The 24,328-nt window shown below is 41.7% G+C and overlaps 1 protein-coding gene across 1 annotated transcript in view; it reads right to left on the bottom strand.

Moving 5' to 3' along the window:
- Positions 1-23,965, bottom strand: part of UBL3 (ubiquitin like 3) — a 59,537-nt gene extending 35,572 nt beyond the window's left edge. The window contains exon 1 of the mRNA XM_053456378.1: positions 23,213-23,965. Coding sequence (XP_053312353.1) covers positions 23,213-23,239 — 27 coding nt within the window. The 5' untranslated portion in view covers positions 23,240-23,965. The remainder of the gene's footprint in view (positions 1-23,212) is intronic.
- Positions 23,966-24,328: the final 363 nt, after the last annotated feature.

Raw genomic sequence — 24,328 nt, 5'->3', positions numbered from 1 at the left:
TTTGGCTTTAAATACACGATTACAATGACTTTACTGGTAGTGAGGCTAAAACATACATCAAAAACACAAGGTGATTAACGGATTTAAAGCTGTCACATGCAATGAGGATTGAGGATTCCTGGATCCAAAATGGCCACCTAGAAGAAGACACTGAATGAACGCACAAGAGGGAGGAACTATATATGGAGATGTAGCTAGAAAGTAGCAATTGTTTGGCACTGGGTCTAAACTCATGAATTAGCAACATCTGCTCAAAATTCAAATAAGCCAAAGTGTAACATATACACTATTGTTTTGGTGAATGAGTTCCTTCATACAAATTGAAAATAACACAAATATCATCTAAATGAGGGACAGGAAGTGTGAAGATAAAGGACAAAGAACTCAAGTGAAGCCGCGCAGACACAGAATATAAAGCAGCGGCCAGTGACCTGTCACAAAGTGGTACAACCGCAGCTTATGAGATGTGCGGTGAAGACGTATGAATGAGAAAAACATTCAAACTGTGTTAACGTAATTTAAAACTAAACAAATGGATACGGGTTTTTAACTCCCACCAAAATCGTAACCTGATCTACTAGACAAACACCCTGACATCCTTTTATATTCTTTAGCATTGCCATAACGAACCAGCTTAGCGTGGTGGTTAAATCATCCAAAAATCCCACTAGCAGCAATGGCCGCCTCCAGGTCTGCAGATAAAGGCGGTTTATCGGAACAAATGGAGATAAAGCCAGGTTTTTGTCAATGTTAACTTACATTACTGCATTCAGCACTGTATTTTATGCTCGAAAAGTTATTTTTTATTCTATTGTCTATTTACCAATTCTATTGATTCTATTGTTTTCCATAAGCATTGCTGTAAACTGAGCAGCAAAACCCGTCTGTTACATGTATGACTTATTAAATTGGTAAAGAGCCCAACATATTTTTCAGCAGAAAAGGCAACTTCCCACTAATTTGGCCTTAGGAACCTTGCCAAACCTCCTTATTTGTTTATTTCTAAATCTTCCTGGCTTGTTTTAAAAAAGGAGCATGGTTCACAAGAGATGGAGATCATTCTAGGATGACGGTCCTGTTAATCCATACAAATAAATGGCTAAGGTGAGACATAATATTAAACCATTAATCATTTTAATACAGTTCCATGCGAAACTGAGCATTTTACAAGATGGTAATGAAAACCACACGTGAACGGGCAGCAGGTTAAAAAACAGCCTCCAGCGACCATCATCAGGCATTTACACAAACGGATGAAACTATACACATTTATCGATAAATACACACAGGCCTGGAACGTTTCTGCGTTCCAAGAGACTGAAAAAAACAAATGACTGAAAGACTATGCTTCCAATTATCTAGATACCTTACGGACGTTTCTATTTGCCTCATGTTCTGGGATCCTCTGCAGGAGCAATAAAGTAGTTCCAGCAATGCATTCTGGGCCAAGCATTTGCATTGAGAGGATGCCTGAGCAGCGCATGACGATTCTGGCGCTGGACCAGTAAAGGTGGCTCTTTTTATCCACCAGCAGCTCAGTCTGTAGTTCCTCAGCTGACCATGTTCAGCAGGAGTCCTTTTAACTTTTACCCAGGTGCCAGGGCTGGTTTGGCAGCAGGTTAAGATTAATGGAAACGGTTCTCAAACACTTTTACGAGTTTTGATGTCTGCGCTACGCTCACCTCCCCTTTCCATATGAGATGTAACAAGATTATGTTTTACAGCAAGTTAGATGGGATTACCAACATGCCTCATCAGACTACCATACTCTTTATGTAAAAGAAATGGCCTACAACACAATATATAGGTTTATTACGTATTTCACTTTCACATATTTTGTGTATGTGTTAAGTTTACAGAATTACTCACACAAAACATATGGAAAAACAAAACACATGCAATACATATTCTTGACTGAGAACGCGCGGTTCCTTGAGATGCGGTTTCAGCTGCTTGACTTCCCTATACATTCTGAAGGTCCAAGCCTACTGAACTTCTGAAAAGCTGGTGTGGCCATGAACAATGCATGTTAAATCAGTGAGATCTCTCCAACATCCCTTGATCAGTTGAACTGTATGTTACGCAGTGACGGCTCAGCCCTTCATTATGATTAGTGAAGTGAGAGACTCTCGGAGCGCACCAGGTGTATGTAGTCATAGTTTGCCAGATCTTCCAGATGGGAACGGTAGCACAAGTCTTTACCTTCACCGAAACAGTCGACGTCATCCTATAAATGCAAATGTACAGATCCCACTCTAGACTCCAGAATAAAAATGTCACGGGTAGCAGGTACTTTATTTCTTGTCACTTTAAATTATGACAGAACAATGAAACATAATCTACATTGTGTTGTATTTATTATCAAGGTGTCAGAGACCTAGAATCCCTAATATACTATGTGCAGAAGAGCCTCGCTGAACAAATTGTTCAAACGCACACTATATCATTACATCATTCAATAAAACCCTGAGCAGAATTACACCGCGGCCGCTGTCAACAGTGATTAATGACACAGAACACGTGAAAACATACTGCCAGCGCTTACACAAATGCCATGAAACACGAAAATGTCAGATAAGTGAAAAAAAATATGCGCATATGCTGAAAAGAGTATGCGCTTCAAGAAAACCCATGCGGTAAACAGTGAACTAAGATCAGGTAAGGATTAGCAAAATAAAGCGTGCGACCTGCACTTGAAACAAGAACAAAAATATTAGCGATAAAACTCTTAATGCTCCGTTTCCATGAGTAAAATGTGATTTATTTAACGTTATCACAGCTCCCAATATTTGATGTGGAATAAGGAAACGGCATAAACTCCCTTTCCGATCCTCTCTGAAGAGTATGGATGACAGCGGCATTTCTATTTCCAGAAACACATCAAAGAAGTTGTGCTCCGTGGGCTACGACTTGGAGCATGTACATACACGCACTGACCGGGCGGCAATGACCTTTCCTTTCACATATCAGATAATCACTAAACAACAAGGCCAGCAGGTAAAGAGCTCCCCACAAATTCAGAATGTTTTGGTAAATCATTGATTAAAAAAAAAATCTGGCAATCTATATAGATTAATGATCTGTAACCAGCCCTTGGATTGCAGAAGGAATGGAAAACTGTATTAGAAGCAGGTGTGTGTAAAATTTATTTATATATATATATATATATACATACACACACACACACACACACACACACACAGTCTAGGAATAACTTGCTGGCACCTGGGAGGCACGCCTGGTACTAGCGTATCAGAGCCGGCTGGGCCCCCTTGTTTGCCTATAGGGGGGGGCGCTGTGGCAGGTGCTATGTGCGCATGCCAGCATATAGTTTTGTGTGTGTGTTAGTGCATGGAGTTAGCATGCATGTGTGTGTGTCAGTAGCATTAGTGTCTGTTACTGTATGGTGTTAAGTGTCTAAGTGTCTGTTAATTAGTTTTACCAATATTTAACGGAATACATATAGTTACATAGTTACATAGGCTGAAAAAAGACATGCGTCCATCAAGTTCAGCCTTTCCTATATCTGTTAATTTGTTGCTGTTGATCCAAAAGAAGGCAAAAAACCCCGGCTTCGCTCTTTCCAATTTTGCACTAACCAGGGAAAAAAATTCCTTCTTGACCCCAAAATGGCAGTCAGCTATTGTTTTCAGTAGGGCTGCAACTAACGATTATTTTAATAATCGATTAGTTGGCCGATTATTTTTTCGATTAATCGATTAATCGGATAAAAAAAATGAATGTAAATTTTTCATTTATTTAAAATAATTTACTAAACAAATGATGTTAAATACAAACAGCAGAATAAAAAAACTTTGATAATACATTTCTTGTCTTTATTTCCCAACCAGCCCCCCAATAAATGCACATTTGAGCCCAGGCTTGCCACGCTGCCTCCCAGACATGCCATGCTGCCCCCCCACATATGCCACGCTGCCTACCACAGCACTCCACGCTGCCTCCCACATATACCACACCACGCTGCCTCCCACATCTGCCACGCCACCTCCCACATCTGCCACTCCACGCCGCCTCCCACATCTGCCACTCCACGCTGCCTCCCACATCTGCCACTGTGCCTGATACGCCTTATACCCCCTGAAACACCACTCCATCCTCCCCAGACATGCCACCCTGCCTCCCAGACATGCCACTTCTCTACCCCCAGATATGCCACTCTACCCCCAGATATGCCTTATACACCCTGATACACCACTCCGTCCTACCCAGACATGCCACACTGCCCTCCCCACATATGCCTTATATACTGTATATGCCTTATACCCCCAGATATGTCACTTCACTGCCCCCAGGATTTAGATTCCCCTAAATTAACCCTAAACTCCCCATTAACCATAACTGCCCCTAAATTAACCCTTAACACCCCCTTAACCACAGCATCCCCTAAATTAACCCTAAAGACCCCATCAACCACAGCATCCCCTAAATTAACCCTAAACACACCATTAACCACAACTGCCTCAAATTAACCCCAAACACCCCATTAACCACAGCTGCTCCTAAATTAACCCTAAACACCCTATTAACATAACTGCCCCTAAATTAACCCTAAACACCCAATTAACCATAACTGCCCCTAAATGAACCCTAAACACCCCACTAACCATAACTGCCCCTAAATTAACCCCCACCTCCCCTAACTTTCAGTAGCCCAAATATATATATATATATTACATACATACGTATATATATATATATATATATATATATATATATATATATACATACATATATACATACACACACATATACATATATACATACACACACATATACATATATACATACACACACATATACATATATACATACACACACATATACATATAGTATATACATATACTTACAGTTAGATGAGTGTCACAGCCATGTGGTTCTGGCCTGGAGAAGGAAGGGGCGGGGCCAGTTGTCACAGTGATTACAGGGAGGGGGAGTAAGTAGGAGCTGCTGCTGTGAGACGGTGAGTCAGACTAAACGGATTATATAATGAGGGGGATTTTTCAGAGCGTTTGCTCTGAAAAAACCCTCATTTTATAATCGATAATAATCGATTCAACTAATCGATAATGAAATTCGTTGGCAACGAATTTCATTATCGATTATTATCGATTTTATCGATTAGTTGTTGCAGCCCTAGTTTTCAGTAATTTATTTATAAAATCTTTATGAACTGGATTAATATAAATAGAAAACCTTTTTTCTGTGTATTACATATATTTTGTGAGATCCTTAGAATGGGACATTTTTTAATTATGATATACAATATATTTTTATACTAATGTCTAACCGGAAAAAAATCTTCCAACATACACAGTATTTGGGAGTCTCTGTAACTTTGATAATCATGTGAAAAAATCAATGAAGGGTTGGACAAACGCTGACAGCACTGTAAAACCCACTCTGATGACATTTAACATAAGTGGGTATTTCGCTATAAAACAAGCAGAAAAGGGTCAAAGTCCAAAAATCTTCTTTACCATACAAAACAGCAACTTTTGATCCCCTGGCCACCAGTTATGGTCACCCTTCAGCTTCCAAAAAAGAAGCTATTAATGTGGGAGAGAACGTGATAGACGGTTTGGGCTCGAGCTAATGGGGGTCCAGTGTGGGGGGGCTGTGCCTGCTACATAATTAAAAATGCTGACTATATAGGACTTTGACCCGACCCGGCTTCTTTTTTCACGAGGTGCGGCTGAATCAGGCGTTTGATTCTATCCGACGCCGGCTCAAGCAGCTATACAAATACCACAATTTCACAAACTTGGGTCGTTTCACAAACCGTGTGCTTTTCCATCTTCTCTACAGTTTCAACTGCGTGCTAATAATTACTTTTGGTTTAAAGGCATTTCCTGTTTTCATTCTCCATGGATTTCTTTGGACAGAAAACCGGCCACATTTAACCATCTTGATGGGAAGTCAGGAGGAAACTGATCATAGCAGCTTCCCAAGACCAAGGACATTGAGAGGCATGCGTCAGCGCAGAGATGAAAACAAGCAGTGCCAACGTTACAGCTTACATATAGAATATTTACTGGGCAATTTATATACGGATGCGCTAATGTATACAAACTGTAGAACAGATCAACATCTTTGGCCACTTAACAGAGAGCAATGACATGGCAAAGATAGCGACAATAAGTGAAATGAACCAGAAGCATGCATCATATTATACTAGGGCTGCAACTAACGATTATTTTAATAATCGATTAGTTGGCGGATTATTTTTTCGATTAATCGATTAATCGGATAAAAAAAATGAATGTAAATTTTTCATTTATTTAGTATAATTTACTAAACAAATGATGTTAAATACAAACAGCAGAATAAAAAAACTTCGATAATACATTTCTTGTCTTTATTTCCCAACCAGCCCCCCAATATATGCACATTTGAGCCCAGGCTTGCTACGCTGCCTCCCAGACATGCCATGCTGCCCCCCCACATATGCCACGCTGCCTACCACAGCACTCCACGCTGCCTCCCACATATACCACACCACGCTGCCTCCCACATCTGCCACTCCACGCTGCCTCCCACATCTGCCACTCCACGCTGCCTCCCACATCTGCCACTCCACGCTGCCTCCCACATCTGCCACTCCACGCTGCCTCCCACATCTGCCACTCCACGCTGCCTCCCACATCTGCCACTCCACTCTACCCCCCACATGCCACAGTGCCTGATACGCCTTATACCCCCTGAAACACCACTCCATCCTCCCCAGACATGCCACCCTGCCCTCCCCACATATGCCACGCCATGCTGCCTCCCACATCTGCCACTCCACAATGCCTCCCACATATGCCACGCTGCCTCCCACATCTGCCACTGTGCCTGATACGCCTTATATCCCGATACCCCACTCCATCCTCCCCAGACATGCCACCCTGCCTCCCAGACATGCCACTTCTCTACCCCCAGATATGCCACTCTACCCCCAGATATGCCTTATACACCCTGATACACCACTCCGTCCTCCCCAGACATGCCACACTGCCCTCCCCACATATGCCTTATATACTGTATATGCCTTATACCCCCAGATATGTCACTTCACTGCCCCCAGGATTTAGATTCCCCTAAATTAACCCTAAACTCCCCATTAACCATAACTGCCTCTAAATTAACCCTTAACACCCCCTTAACCACAGCATCCCCTAAATTAACCCTAAAGACCCCATCAACCACAGCACCCCCTAAATTAACCCTAAACACACCATTAACCACAACTGCCTCAAATTAACCCCAAACACCCCATTAACCACAGCTGCTCCTAAATTAACCCTAAACACCCTATTAACATAACTGCCCCTAAATTAACCCTAAACACCCAATTAACCATAACTGCCCCTAAATGAACCCTAAACACCCCACTAACCATAACTGCCCCTAAATTAACCCCCACCTCCCCTAACTTTCAGTAGCCCAAATATATATATATATATATATATATATATATATATATATATATATATATATATATATATATATATATATATATATATATATATATATTACATACATATATACACATTATATATTTATATATATATATACACACACACACACACATTATATATATATATATATATATATATATATATATATATATATATACACATACATATACATACATATACTTACAGTTAGATGAGTGTCACAGCCATGTGGTTCTGGCCTGGAGAAGGAAGGGGCGGGGCCAGTTGTCACAGTGATTACAGGGAGGGGGAGTAAGTAGGAGCTGCTGCTGTGAGACGGTGAGTCAGACTAAACGGATTATATAATGAGGGGGATTTTTCAGAGCGTTTGCTCTGAAAAAACCCTCATTTTATAATCGATAATAATCGATTCAACTAATCGATAATGAAATTCGTTGCCAACGAATTTCATCATCGATTATTATCGATTAGTTGTTGCAGCCCTATATTATACACATAATACAGTAATTATGGATTTAGGGAGATCATTTATGTATGGATATATACTTACATACACACTATAATAAATTCATCAAAGCACTAGGAATTGAAGTACATAATTCCAGAAACAAACTACTCTGTGAAAGAATCAAAAACTTGATTTACCAAGGTATGGAATCAGATTGTAAAATCTCTAAAGTTATGAAATTCCCAGCAGTAGCATATTCTGGGATGACCAGGTAGGGAGGTCCGTGGTGGGGAACCAGCTGCACATCCTTAGGAAGAGCGCGGTCGAGATAAGATAACTGCGTAGAGGACAGCAGACATAACTGGTGAGAAGCGTCTACAGCGCTGCCCGGATCAAGCAACCCCTAACCAAAATACTCCAGTGAATGCCACACAGACAATCCGAAAGAGAAGGCATATAGACGGCAAAATCTCTCCAACAATCTCCTCACACAGAAACGACACCAGATTTCTGTACAGAAATGGTAGATGGGGTACTTGCACAAAAATTGTGGATCAACCATGAAGAGTGTGCAAGCTGACCCTTGATAAAGGGGATCATGCCATTCTATATAATGCATTGCTCTAAATGATCAAAATGCGGGTTTGCGGACAGCCAAACTGAAGTATTTCAATAATTAACCATGGCTATATTGCAAATGGGTGGCAAAGACGTATGTAAAGACGCAAGCATGTCAGGGGGAGAGAAGGCAAGGGGCTTCTTGATCCCGACAGCCTAGGATTTTCTGTGGCTGCCAGTATCTTCGCCATTAAGGAGGGTGATTGACGGTTTCTGCATTTTGTTTACTGTAAAGATAATTAAAATGAGTATAGAATCCGGTATAAAGGGAATCTGCCATCAGCATTTTAGATAATCAGATCTTTGCTTAAACATAACTAAGTACAAATGTAATGTTCAATTTCTTTTCTAGATAGCAATTTGCATAATTCATGAATTCTGACAGAGGAATTGTGTATTAGAATGAAATTCTGCCCTCCCCAACAATTCCCGGCGGAGTTTCACTTTACTTTCTGTTGCGTTAATAGGAAATTATTATGGCCAATACACAGGGTATACGTCACAGTGCAGAAACCAGCTCAGACCCAGAGGGAGCCCACTCAGCACAGACAGGGCATTTCATGGACATTTTCTTCTAATTCCCACAATTCCTCAGCGACTGCATCGGAAGTCTACCGTAAGCCCAAACGGCAATATGCCTCCTGGGCTCTCTTACATTGGGCATATGCTTCCAGCTTTCAAATTGCTGGGGGTTTTAATTTCTCTGTAAATCTATTCTAAAAATATCTTAGGGCAAGTGAACAACTTAAAACACAAAACAAATCAACGTAGCAGCTCCCACAGAGCACAGTACGTAAAACAAGGAACAGTTACATTTATATACAGAAAAGCCAAACACGCCATATGATATACAGAAGTGTAATTCTGATTGACAGCCAGAAATGCAACAGTTCACCTTTAAAAGGTAACACGGGACAGGCAATATAGATTAATATGTGCATTTATATATGAAACTTATAGAGCAGAATGCAAGCATTACCACGAAGCGGACTCTACATCTCGTCTCCGATTGTCTTTGCACGGGGAATCTATCAACTCAAACATTGTTATGATGAACCTCAAATACACAGCCGGCGAAAAAAAATGATCCCAACACTCTAATGCCGTAAGCGGAAGAGTCTCTTGGCAAGCATTTTGCGTAAGCAAGTGGTGCACTTTTCATTCCCGGTGACAGTCATCTCATGGAGCAGCAGAGTTTGAGACTTTAATGACTTGGCTGGCCAGATACTGTAGAAACTGTCGAAAGGGTCGGTCATTGTTCGTAGGACTTCTGTAGTCAGTCAGCACTTGGGGTCATGAACGATTAAACCTAGAAAAGTGTTTTGTTTGACAGAATGAACCGAGACGCCTCAAAAAGTCAACTCAATTCTTGTTTTATTCTATATATCATAATTATATGTATATATATCTATCCATCATATATGGCAGTGGCTTAATTAGTGTTTTAAAGAACAAGTGGTGAATAAAAACGGAAAATCTCGTTTTCACTTGGCTTAATCGCAGTGTCTAAACAAATGGTACATAAAATGTTAAGCATCCATGGAAAAATAATGAAGAATAAAATATGGAAAATCATATTTAAAGCTTTTTTATTTTTTACACAACGCTACATCCCAAAAACCCCATAAGCAGCTTTTAAATACCAATACTTTGATTTCACAAGGGAAAGGAGGGGGGATGGAATGAAAGACACTTTTCCCAGGACAGACTATTAGCCAAACAAATCCGTGAAAACGTTTCTCATGGAAAGTGAGTAGCCTCTAGCTACGGTTTCCCCAAATCATTAAAATACAGCCTGTCTTCAATCCGCAATGAAAAAAATTCACCATGACGGAAACGCATGACTTTTGAAGATGTACACTGTATCTTTCTCAGATGTACGAAAGGGGAATGCCTTAACATACAACTTTTCCAATAGAAACTGGCTTTGTTCAATAAATATAGAGCGGCCTCCTCCACACATCAGCTTGATCACGTGGAACATGGCGTCACCTCTACGTTCTTCCACATCCAAACGCAGTAGGGTTTGTGCATTCGCTTTAATTAAGTAGGTAGAAGCAGAGCCGTTGCGTATACTGCTGGGAGAAGGTCTAGTTCAGTTAGCCGACTTCACCACGTTTATATTTATAAAAAAATAACTTTAAAATGCAGATTTGACAATATAACGCATGAGTAAGAGCGGCTCCAATGGCCGTATTATATGAATGGCCGAGCTAGGAAGATAAAACAAATCCTAATTGTTTTAGTCAAATAGGATTAGTCTTTTAGCTTATGAATCCACTCATGTATTACAAAGAATAAATTACACTGTACATAACATAAGGGTATTGCAGGTCGGCTTGGAGCTCCATGTTATTAGCAAAGTCCTTTATTCAGTAGAATGGGTGTTCTGCGCATGCCTACGTTCCTGTGTATAATATATTTCCATTTGAATTCACAATATTCAGGTGACCGGTGTCTGCCTTCACTACAGAGATTATATTACGACATGACTCCTACAGGGGCTTGAAGTAAGAGGTCAGCTCATACACAAAATATATATAATGCTCAGAAACCTGACTCTTTGCAGCAAAAAAGTCACAAAAAGTCTGATCGTGCTTAAGGAGATTTAACTATAAATTACATTTAAAAAAAAAAAAAACAGAAAGAAAGAAAGAAAGCTTAAGATCTACAATTGTCTCTGCTTCGGAGTAAAGGGGCTCCTTTAATAGCCTTAAAATGCAGAATCCCCTTCCATGTAGCAGAAGTAAAAAGAAGCCACAAGGAAACCCTCTCCAAAGTTTTCCTACAAATAGTGATATTTGTAGTTCCGGATTAGACAGCTCAGGTATCTAGCGGACCTGGCTGCTTATTGAGAAACGTTCAGGAAATGGAACCACGTTGTTTGCAAACCAAACTAACTGCATTCTGATCCTCTTGTGTGGCCAAGGTCATTAAAATGAACCATCAATGAGAACATATGGCAATTTGGATTGCGTTATCTTGTATTTTACCGACAGCAACACGAAATCCATATGGTGATGTTTAAGAACAACTCTTCCTTGACTTTCAGAATGCACACGTTTCCAGCGTACTTGCAGAAGTCTTGGCAGAGACAAGAAGATAAGGACATGAGGCATGGTGCGGACCGATTCCTAGCCCAATGTTGCATGGGCACCATATGCTGGAGAACATTGTGCACACGGTATGAGGTCATACCTAGTGGAAGAGGTCCTATGACTTTTTATATTAGACTCACTGGGATGATATACCAGGACTTTATGGATGAAGAAGGTGCAAAGGAGGGCTACACAGTTAATAAAGGGGTTGGAAGATCTTGGTTATGAAGAGAGACAAAAAAGTTGCATCTATATACAGTAGAAAAATGGCATCTTAGAGGGATTATTATAACATTTGTGAGGTAGGTCTGGGATCGCCCCTCGCTGAGGACAAGGGACAAGTGTCCGTCTTCATTCACACCAGGCAAACAGCAGTAGGTTTGTGCAATCTGACACAGGGTCAGGTTTATTGGAAAGGTTGCAAAGACAAACAACAACTAAACAACACAGCAACAAAAGAAAAACCTTGCCTGTCCGGCACTTACTATACAAAGGATGTCCCTCACTACCAGCTGGAGAGCTTCTCTCTGCCAACTTAACAATAATATGTCCAGCAACCTTTACTCACATGTCTCTCCCACAGACAGGCTTTCTGTGTCCTCAGCCAGAGAACTACCTGCCCTCCTGGCTTCCCTTTTATATCCACCCTCTCATTCACCTAAATTAATTACCTAGCAGGTGGAAGACTCAGGTGTTACTCCACATAGGAAAGGAATCTAGGAGAAACATACCTCTCTTCCACCACCAATCCTACATGACTGTCACACATTGTATAAGTATGCGCAGGGCCAACATAAAGAGCTCTCTTAACAGAAATGTACAAAGTCTCAGAGGACATCCTCGGACTGGAAGAACAAAGATTGTCTACACAACAAAAGGAGGGGATTCTTTACAGTAAGGGCAATAAAGTAGGGCTGCAACTAACGATTATTTTAATAATCGATTAGTTGGCCGATTATTTTTTCGATTAATCGATTAATCGGATAAAAAAAACAATATGCAAATTTTTCGTTTATTTAAAATAATTTAATGAACTGGATGTTAAAAAACAACTTAAAATTTACATTAACATTCTTATTTTGTTATGATGTAATAAAAAACAATATTTTCAAAGTACAAGAACCCAAACACAATATTTATGAAACAAAATAACCCCAAACATTCTGAAAAGAGGTGGACTATTACTGTTCAAGAAACTTTGCCCCAGCCCTGGCACTTTGCACCCAGCACTTTGCACCCAGCACTTTGCACCCAGCACTTTGCACCCAGCACTTTGCACCCAGCCCTGGCACTTTGCACCCAGCCCTGGCACTTTGCACCCAGCCCTGGCACTTTGCACCCAGCACTCAGCACTTTGCACCCAGCACCCAGCACTTTGCACCCAGCACTTTGCCCCAGCCCTGGCACTTTGCACCCAGCACTTTGCCCCAGCCCTGGCACTTTGCACCCAGCACTTTGCCCCAGCCCTGGCACTTTGCACCCAGCAAGCACTTTGTACACAGCACTCAGCACTTTGCACCAGCACTTTGCACTTTGCACCCAGCCCTGGCACTTTGTACCCAGCACTGGCACTTTGCACCCAGCACTGGCACTTTGCACCCAGCACTTTGCACTGTGCCCCTGCACCCAGTCTCCAACTCTGCCCTGCACCCAGCCCTGCCCCCACACTCACACTCTGCCCTGCACCCACTCTGCCCTGCACCCACTCTGCCCTGCACCCACTCTGCCCTGCACCCACACTCACACCCTGCCCTGCATCCCCACCCCCACTCTGCCCTGCACCCAGTCTCCCACTCTGCCCTGCACCCACACTCACACCCTGCATCCCCACCCCCACTCTGCTCTGCACCCAGTCTCCTGCCCTGCACCCCCCACCCCCACTCTGCCCTGCACCCCCACCCCCACTCTGCCCTGCACCCACACTCACACCCTGCATCCCCTGAAACCCCACCCCCACCCCACCGTGGACCCCCACCCCCGCGAACCGCTCTGTGCGAATGGAGCCACTCGCACAGAGCGAACCGCTCTGTGCGAATGGAGCCACTCGCACAGAGCGAACCGCTCTGTGCGAATGGAGCCACTCGCACAGAGCGAACCGCTCTGTGCGAATGGAGCCACTCGCACAGAGCGAACCGCTCTGTGCGAGTGGCTCTGTGCGATCTGTGCACATAAACATGAAGAATACTTACCTCCGGAACGCGTCACATCCGTCACGTAGCTAGAAGGCGGAGACTGCAGAGCGTGTAGCAGAAGCGGGGAACGCTCGCGGAGGTAAGTAAAAGGAGCCGAGTGCTCCAACAACGAATCGATCACTCGATTAATCGATAACGGAAATCGTCGACAACGATTTCCGTTATCGATTATTATCGATTTTATCGATTCGTTGTTTCAGCACTACAATAAAGGTATAGAATTCACTGCCAAGAGAGCTGATATCACATAAAATGGATGCCTTCAGAAAGCGTATGGATATTTTTATATAAGAGCAGAACATACAGGGCTATACATTTATAGAATAAACCCAAGGTCAACAAAGTTTTTTTTCCCTAAGTGGTAAAACCTGAAAATTAGCTTAATTGAGGTTATTTTTTGGTCTTCTTTTGGATCAAAACCAGGAAGGATAAGTAGAGGGGTGACGGAATCACTGTGTTACTTGCTTACATTTGTCTTTGCCAACACTCTTTTTGCAAAAATAAAAAATGTATAGGACTCAATCTAATAATTAAATTATCTTACAAGTGACGAGTGTACAGAATGCTTCGTGGATGCGTAAAATAAATTGCAGGTGTCTCAACAAAGCATTATCTGATTCATGGACAGTGCCATCTCACACTTGGAATAGAAGCGCATGCAGATTGTTGGCTAAACTTGTCACATATTAGCATAAGAATGCTCGATGAGTAGCTATTAAGGCTGTCAAAGCTCTCACAATATGCGGCAGATTAATAGCAGACTTTAACATTCCCCGCAAAGTCGTGCACCTGTAGCCGACCTATACAGCAGATTATGCGCAAAGAAATGTCATGCCGGAGCGGTGAAAAATAATGGTTAATATCGCATTATGAGTATTCGTTCATTAAATGCATCAGTGTCATAGACAAGAACGGCAAACGGATCTTACACAAGTTTGCGGTTACTTCTGTATACTGAATTATCCATCAAACCACGTTGAGTTATTCAGAGGACGATGCTTTCATTTACTCTGACTCGTAATTCTGAATTTATTTAAAAGAGCCAAAAAACAGCATAACAAAACGAGCATTGCCCACTGGTAGCCAGGGGCTTACCAACGCACACAATCTGGTCACTCATCACAAAGGGAGTGATTTCAAATGCTGCTCCGCACATCTGAAATCCCCAACTGGTATTTAATACTCATTTGATTAAATCCTGCAGAATCTGCTCTTTGATAATGGCGCTGTGAAATGGGATGTGAAGAAACCGTGGAAATGTCAAGGAAAATCCTCTTCGGCATCATTACAACATTTTTTTTTTTGGAAAAACAGTTATTGGGGGTGGAAAAATGGGAGCTATTAGTTGATATATATATATTTGCTACCATGCATAAATTTGAATGTCCTTTACAGGAGACCCGTCATCCAGAAACATTGCAGATTTTCTCTGTTAAGTAAACAAATCCCCATTTAGATTATTGGAAGTCGGTTTCCTATTATGAGTTAGAAAAAAGGAGTGCTACATCTGTATATAGCATGTACCCCAAAATGTGATTTTTAAGTGTTCAGGTTATGTTCTCCCCTTTTTGTATATTTTTTGTGTGCATATTTGTAGGTTCTGCCCACAGGCGCATCATTAATAGTGTCCAGAGATGGCTTTAAATTGCATGAGGGTCTCAGTGGGTTAAAAGGCAGCACAGCCCCCACTAATTCAGCTCCTTGGTAAGGAATATAGCGATGTTAGGATTAAATAGGACTCGCCATAAATTGGGGTACTTTGACATAATGGCGGTTAAGGAATATACGGCTATTTAATGAGATGGAACTGCCAACATTTTTGTCTCAGATAGTATTTCTTTTAAATAGTATCTGTTGGGCGTGTGCTGATCTCTTGCTTTGTTGTGTGTACATATTAGTCATCTCAGCAGGGCCCCAAAATCAGATTGTATGTTTTGTTGGGTGGCAGGAGAGAGATGGCTTTCATCCAGCACCTTTTCACTTATAGTAGCAAAGCCTATTTTATTCTGTACCCTGGAAAATGGCAATGCTACTCTTGATGACTGGTAGAATAACCCTGGAAATTACTAAATGAGCAGACTGATACAAAAAATGAGATACTGAAGTTCTGCTAAGAGGAGGACGCTGCCCTGGAAATCAGCTCTCGCCTTCTGCATCGTGTCCGAAACAAAATGTCTCCCCACCAGCAGATGCGCAAGCATTGGAGGAAAGCTACAAGCAAAAAGACAAACACTAGGAACCGAACTCACCAAAATGGCCACATTACATTCCACGAGTATGTTGGCCAAAGTGGAAGATACATTGATCCCTGAGAAGAGTCTGTAGGACGTCATTACACATTTTAGCGGGTCAACACATTCCAACAATAAGATGTATAGCTACAGGTCTTCTACAATCCGACAATGGATACCTAAAGAAGATTCTAGTTCATACTAAAGAATTGATTTATGGTTATGCCATTATCCTTACCCTATACAGTTAAAAGACATCTCTATCCTATCTCCCCATCCGCCCATGGCTGGAGGCTCTAATTCTGTTTCTCACGGGATCCTCATCAGCACAGACTGGTAACTTCATCTATTTAAAGATTAAATATCAACTAGCTAAAAAGCGTGCTTTCAAATAAAGACCAAAATCACATGATTTACTGTATACCATTTGGTAAAGCGGCACATACAAAGGAGAAAGAGAAACAAAGAACAAAGCAGAAAATATTTCCATATGTCCCCAACAGCTATCCAATCTATAGAAAATCATGTATTTGTAATAAATAAATGCGTAATGTGTTATGACCAAGCCAGGCAAATAGTTTTAGGCGTTAACCCAAGTGTTGCAGAAACACGGGAAGGGTTGCCTGTTTACTTGTATATAAATAGGTTGTCAAGGCTGACATTCTCAAGCCGGGACAGCAAATATACGTCCCATCCCTAAACTATTGTATAGAAGGCAACAGATCAATGAGTAGTTGTTAGTTACATTAATCATACAGCGTATCACAAAGAAGTATCCTAACTAAAGACTTCTCCAGTAACTATGTATTCAATTAAGTCATAAGTATACTTCATAAGTTATTATGGTTTGCCAAATTCCGGCGTTATTGGCTTATGAGGGAAAGCCACCAGTAGCCACGGTCTTCACAATATCAAGGAGCGGCTACGGTCTTCACAATATATCAATGAGACGGGAGCTCTAGGTGTGCAGCTATGGCTAAGTAATGAGGTCCCTAGAACAGCAAAACCACTTCAAACCTCTTAAGGTTTCCCTACTTTATATACACAGAGACAGAGAAAGTAAGTAGTTGCAAACACTAAAAGATATGAATGTAGGACAAACAAATAGTAAAGACACAATGGACTACTAAAGATATTTTTGATGATTTTCCTTTTTGGCTTATTGGCATTACGTGGACTTTTATTGAAGACTTGCAGAGCTTCATTGAAATAAAAAAAATACATAAAAACTGGAGATATTACAGAGCCAAATTATAGAAGAGCCACAGAGGGCAAGAGAGTCCTCAACCTTTATCTTCTGGGTTCCTTCCTTTTATCTTCTGGTTGAACCCCCCCTGCCCCAAGCTAAAAGGCCAGCAAGAGGACTGGATGTTCTTTAGTGCAGCCCCCCACCAGAAAAAAATAACTCGAACAAAAAAAAAATGTAAAAAAAAAATGTAAAAAAAAAAATTCACTCCTCGCTAAAAAAAAAAAAAGCATCAAATAAAATGCAAAAAAACATTGGCACGCGTGAAAAAAGTGCAATGTTATGCCCACCTATGTAAATGCATGCGTCAGAGGCATGAACTTTGTTCTGTAAACATTCTGCATGTCCACTATTGTGAGCGACAACATGCCCTTAATTGAATATACAGAGCTTTAATGGGAACTCCCATCAAATTTCTTAATAAAGAATTAAGCTCTTTAAATTATAGGGGTTTAGGATAAAGAATTTAACTTTGCACATCATCCCCAGGCGCCCCCAAGCTGGAACCCTCCTACATTTCAGTGTGATTACATCACACGTGACATAATAGCGTATATACCAATGTCACAAATGGACTTTAACATCCCATACAGAAGCTGTTTGTTGTTGTGAAATCCAAGGAGCATTTCACTGGCATGATATTAATCTTATTGAGACCCCACGGGACTAAAGCAGGTTGGCATCTCACCATACATTTCTAAGGGAGGGGGGTTAACTTGAAGAGGACATAAAGTGGCCGGTTTCCCTTTAAACAGTCGCCTCCATCTGATCAAACTATACGAAGCTTTGGCCATTCCCAAGGCACGCGGTATTCTATACGCACTGGGGTTTTAAGGTTATTTATCCCATCACCGGTACTACGAGGGTGCAAAAGCAAATAATCATTTAACATGGTGGACACATTCATTCAGCAGATAGCCCCTAAATTAGTCCGTCATTTATAATTTATAGAAATCAATAATTCTGTCATTTAAAGATATGAATAATACGCTAAAATCGGCTTCTGGGATTTACTGGAATCTGCTGTAAAATTACACGTGAGGCAGACTTCCGCAGCGTTCCTCGCAATCAATTATTCTGCCCTCATCGCCATTCTATATTCAGCCTTTGCAGCATATGCTAAGAGTTTGGAGGGGGGATAGTGCTGGCCATGAAAGGCTATCAGAAATACTAGAACGTGACAGCTGAAATATAGTGTGTAAACCATACAGATATGTTCATGTCTACTAACCAGCATACAATATGTTGTCTACATGGAAGGAGCAAATACATTGCATAGATTTGATTTGCAAAAAGTAAAGGACCATGCTGAGGGCATATATATATATACACATATACATATATATACACATATACATATATATACATACATATACATACACACACACACATAATTTGAAGAGGTCTCTTCCAATCTTACAAACTAAAACAAGGTGCAATTGGAACATAGGAGTGATGTTCCAATTGCACTGCATACTTTATTATTATTATTATTATTTATTGCATACTTGAGCTACAGAAGAAAAAATACCACAGGGGCAAATATAACGTTTTAAAGCTGTGTAAAAGGCCTTTTCAATCGAATCTGTGTATACTGCTCATTTACCATGTTATTTTGAATGTGCTTTAAGGTTGGACTCAACAAACCACGAGAGCCAGGTTGCCATGGAAACTAGAAAACACTTCCTGGCGCTCAAGGCTTATGTGGGACAAGGGGGTAAAAATTGGCCAGGGCTGCCATTGTGAATCCGGCACTGGCGTAGGGTGCCAGAAGATAGGTAGTGGTGTTGCAGGTCTCCACGAGGAGGAGCACTGTATGTGTGTATGTGTGTGCGTGCTGTGTCTATATGTGAAAATGTATAGTGCCAGACTATGTCTACGGTATTGTAATGCCAGTTTCAGTGTTAGAGGGTGTATTTTTATATAGTGTTAGCCAGTTGTTGTGTGTATGTTGTTGGATAGCGTGGTGTTGAATATATTACAGTATGGTAAAAAACAAACAAAACAGGCTCCTAAATTTTTTGGCCTGGCTTCCAGATCCATACCAAATTTGTTGACCCTTATTTTAAGGTTATCAGAGCATAACCAGCTCAGGATGCAGAAACACAAGAGCTCCAAACAAAAACACAGATCACTAACTGAATTACACCAAGCTAATTGTATAAGCAAATGAAAAGGTCACGGGTTAATCGTTCAAATTCATCTGGAAATATCCTTTAAGCCTCTCAACCCCAAAATACACTGAATTTCCTTAAAGCATGTTTCATATTCAATGTCGTATTAAACCGCAAGAAAGGCAACCTACTGCAAACCGTTAATTCAATAGAAACCTCCTAACAAGGAGCTCTAATCAGCAACGCAGCAACCACGGCATAGAAAATCAGACAGAAGGCGCCAAGCATGAAATACATAACAATGAAATTCATTCCAGACAAGGTATGATTACAATTACTCGAATGAATGAACAAAGCATTTTGTGAATGGTATATCTGTGCCGATATAAACCTAAATACGCTGGAATAAGGGCTTGCAGAAATCATTATATACGACGTCCGCAGTCACCTATCACAGGACAGTACACATTTTTGCCAACTGTCACCATTCCCCCATTTTTCTACAGAAACGTTGAAGAGGGAAAAAAAATTTAAAAAAGGCAGTAACATTGATGTTTAGTTAGTGTAGAAGTAAAATCTGCATTTGATGCAATGTGAGTGACTAAGCAGCAACCCAAAGATATACAACACATAGATACATTGCCATAATATTATGGTATCGCCTGGACCTTGAAACTATTCTACGCGGATAGAATTGTATGCTAATTTTATGCTAGATCGTGCATTGTGATAGGCTGGATTTTGGAAACCAGATTTGCAACAGTAACTTTTCAGCAAAAAAAGGTAAAAGCTAGGTAGAAGCAAGGAACTATAGCAAGTAGAGTCCAGTATCAAAGCTGGAGCAGCCGAGTTAATCATACACGTGCTCCGTTAATGACATGTCAAGACTTTCTTCCCTCTGATATAGCTCTGCATTCTTTGCAGCGGGTCATTAACCAGCTCTCCCTCGGAGAGAAAGGGGAAGGCACATACTTCGGCTCCTACCCCTCATTCCTCGCCTCTGAAAAGAGGAATTATACGCTCACTGCATGGGGCCTAATGGATTCTTTTACGCCGGATCAATAGAACTACCAGAGTAAACAGCAGGGTACGGAATAACCCGCTATTGAAAACTGGTGGGCCAGCTCTTGGAATGTGCTGCCCAAATACACCTTTTTCATATCCATTGTGCAGAGCAGTTTATTTACTCACACCCAGGGCAGTGACAGCCTCAACACCGCATAATCAACTGTGGTTAAGGGAATGGCAAATTATAGCCTGGATAAGACCATTAATTGTTTGCCGGAGTATTCGTTTGTAAAAGGCCGTGCTATAAAAAGGGCTTACTTGGGAACGGTGCCCGGGACCTACTGATCCGATCCTAAAGCCAGCCAATGGCCAAGATCATTTGCCAGTGTACTGACGATATGACTGCGAAGTGAACCAATCTACAGTCTGCACCAAGAAGAACTCAACCTTATTATAAGAAGTTGACAATTAGTTACCATTCTGGACCATCCATTATGGTCTTCACATAATCTGAGTCGCTACAATGTATGAACCTCCTCTGTCAGAGCAAGAAAAATCTTTAGAATTCAGAAATCCATGTGGAATTGAAGTGGTTAAGAAAAAGCCCAGAGGACCACGAACGGCACAAAGAAAGGATTTAAGTGTTTAAATACAGCAAGATCTGGACAAAACGGACGAGTGGACAACAGGCTATTGTCATGAGCAATCCCTTTAATCACTGGTCAATGAATTATTCAAATAGCTGCAGTAATGTGTTTAACGGCACCATTGGAGAGAGAATATATAGCTTTCTACGAAGCCCCCAACACAACATTCCAGTATTATGTAACATCAGAACATTATGGCTCGAAATACCAACATTCCAGATCCGAAACTCCAACACCTTCCAAAGCAACTTGTGCTGCGTTCTCTCCAGAGAAGCTCGTATTTATGACAAAATATGATAATTCCCGAGGATAAAAATGCACAGTCGGGAAGATGACAGCGAGTACCTTGCATCCGTTTTTCATTTTCCATACATGCAAATACAATCAATCACAGCATTTAAGACTTTTTATTTATTTATTTTTTAACTTTGAACCTGCGCGGGGCAGCACGCGATACCGGTGGCTACGGAGTACACGCGGAAGACGCATTTAAAGAAGGTCTGAGTCACTTCCAGGGTACAAGACTAATTCTAACAGGCAACAAATCAATGAATTGCCCTGCGGATATCGTGAAAGCGCACTGATCGGGGCTGAACGTTAAATCAATGCACTCGAAACGCATTCGCCGCTGCTTTCGAAGGGCCTGGGATCGGCGCTTTACTTTATTAAACCAGAATGTAAAAGTCGAGGGGGGTTTACGACCGAGATTGGACACCGGGAGCCCTACGCAAATCCCCCCGGGGGTAATCACACATAAAACTTTAGTAGGATTGATAAATCCAGCAATCATTACACACGATGATGATTACATTTCCACTATTGACTGATCCAGTTAGTGGGTCAAAGACAGAGGAATGGCATTCTTAAAAAGTCCCATGTCCCTTAAGTTAAAAGATGTCAATATCCAGATCGCAAATGCATTACGTGGGCCAAAAGGGCCACAAACAGCCTCAACGATACCAAAAGAAAAAACACTGTAATGATTGTGACTAAAACTCCCATAGTGCTCAGCCGGCCACCTGCTGGAAGATCACACAGTTATACTTTTAAGGACCGGCAGATCGGATTCCCGAGCTACGGCTCTAGCCCTGGGCGAATTTATAGTTTCGCTATAAGATTGTTTGCATAAAAAATGCCAACGATTAACGCGCGGACCTCCAAACGAAACATTTAACAGCATGTAGAAACTTCATTGTTGACACTTTTTAAGCAAAAATGAGTTTTAAAACAGATCACTAAAGAGGATGTTCAGTAAAAATATGTTTTTTTGGGAGTTGAGACATATACTTGTAGATTGTAAGCTCCCAAGAACAGTAGCCTCTTTACCTTTTGCACCAGCATGTTTAATGTATGTTAATCCTATCATTGTAAATCGTCCTTATAACAGCGCTGCCGGAGCTATATCAATAAACGTAAAGCGCTTTTACAGATTTCACCGTTATTTACATTTTCTTCCTCTTTATTTCTATTCTCATGACAAAATATATAAAGGATCGCTGAACCAGGAAGCTGGCGTGCAGGGCCACTTTATTTAATGTATCGGTTTGTCTTAGTTTGTCAGACCCTTTGAAAGTATGCGCTGTAAGAATTGTTGGCGCCAATAGGGGGTTAAAATAATAAAATATCACCAGCATTAAACAAATGGGGATCAGTATACGCCATGACAGGGTCACAAGCAGTTAACCTCGCAGTATAGCAGATAATGGAATAAAGGGGATCTTAGGAAGCGTGATAAATAATACCGGGTTAGAAACACAGAATTTGACGGCAGATAATAACCGCTCGGCCCATCTAGTCTGCTCATTATTCCCAATGTAAAGACTCAATCAGCCCACGGTCTTGCGCTATATGGTTTAGCCGTACACATGTTTAAACCCCCCACACTGGATTAGCCTCTACATTGTACATATCTATAGGTTATCAGTAATTCTATAGGTTTAGATCTTATTGATCTTTATGAGGTTAATAGATCTCTTCCATGAAAGCACTATAAGCACATTACATTGACATCACCCGTGTCTGTCCCCTTCTGTGCACTAAACAAGGAAATGCAATCTACATTAAGCCAATTACAGCATTGATCTGATTTGGAAATGTCATATTCCTCTATATAACCCCCCATCGGACAGCAGGGCAGATGCGCTTCTTACCATATCCACCGGCACAGGGCTTGACATCTTGACAATACGGGAGGGCACAGCCAGTTACGAGAAGGTCTTGCACCGCGTTAAAGCCCCACTCGGTCCCGGATAGAGTGAAGGTATTTTTACGAGGATCCCTTTAAATCCAGTGGAGATGCCCCGCACGGTGATCAGTGGAGAGAGGGCACCAGGGCTCTGACATGGGCTTTAAATCCACCTTTGTTTTTGATGATCGGATCTGCGCACCGTTTAGCAGGCAGAGCACTAAGGTGGTAAATGAAGGAATTCAGTAACTGCCCCCCGGGGGTGAAACGCGGAGATCTCGCTCGCTCTCTCGTGTAACGAGCTAAACACTAATGTAAAGTTTCACTCCAGAGCCAGGAGAAGGTTAACCAGGAGGAGCCCGCGGATACAAGGGGAGATCCTGTCTGATCCGGGCTCAACTAGAAGGCTGATAATAAAACAAATAACTCCTTGTTCCTGTCTATAAATAACTCTAGAGGAGGGATTAACACGGCGAGTCTTCACAGCAGCGACCCCCAGTCAGTGCGACCACTTTACAGCTTCATTCCCCAGGCAAACCAACTGCGTCGCCCCAGTACCGAGCCCAGGGGGAGGCCGTGAGTCTGGAAATGATCTATCTGCGGCGGAGCCCTCGTTCGAAAACGTAAATATCGCCACTGCCCTTCTGTGCACCCGCAGCCGGCTCGGCAGTCACCAGCTTCTCCTTCCTGTCATCGTTAACATTAACATGGCGGCCGCGGAGAATTGGGAGGGGCTTAGCCAGATAGCCACGCCCACCACGTTAAACGTGTTCCTTAGAGGTTCTGCCTTTCTGGAGCATGACGGGGATTGTAGTATCTTGCGAAGAGTGCGCTTGGGAGCGATGACGTAATGGCGGGATAGCGAGTGCGGTGTTTCGTGAGCTGCAGGGGACCTCTGTGGGTTGATTACGACATCATTGTGCGTTTAATAATTGCGCGTCTTGGGATGAAAGCCCCCTGCCATCATGTGCTTGACTGAAAGAATTGAATGAAAAGGTTTTCTAGACTGCAAGGTTACCTAGGCAATGGTGAGGGCATCACAGGTTGTGACAGACGTCATGTTTCACTGATCTGAATGCAG

The sequence above is a fragment of the Spea bombifrons genome, chromosome 2 (genome assembly GCF_027358695.1).
Source record: "Spea bombifrons isolate aSpeBom1 chromosome 2, aSpeBom1.2.pri, whole genome shotgun sequence".
Classification (NCBI taxonomy): Eukaryota; Metazoa; Chordata; class Amphibia; order Anura; family Pelobatidae; genus Spea; species Spea bombifrons.
This window is presented reverse-complemented; position numbering and strand designations above follow the sequence as displayed.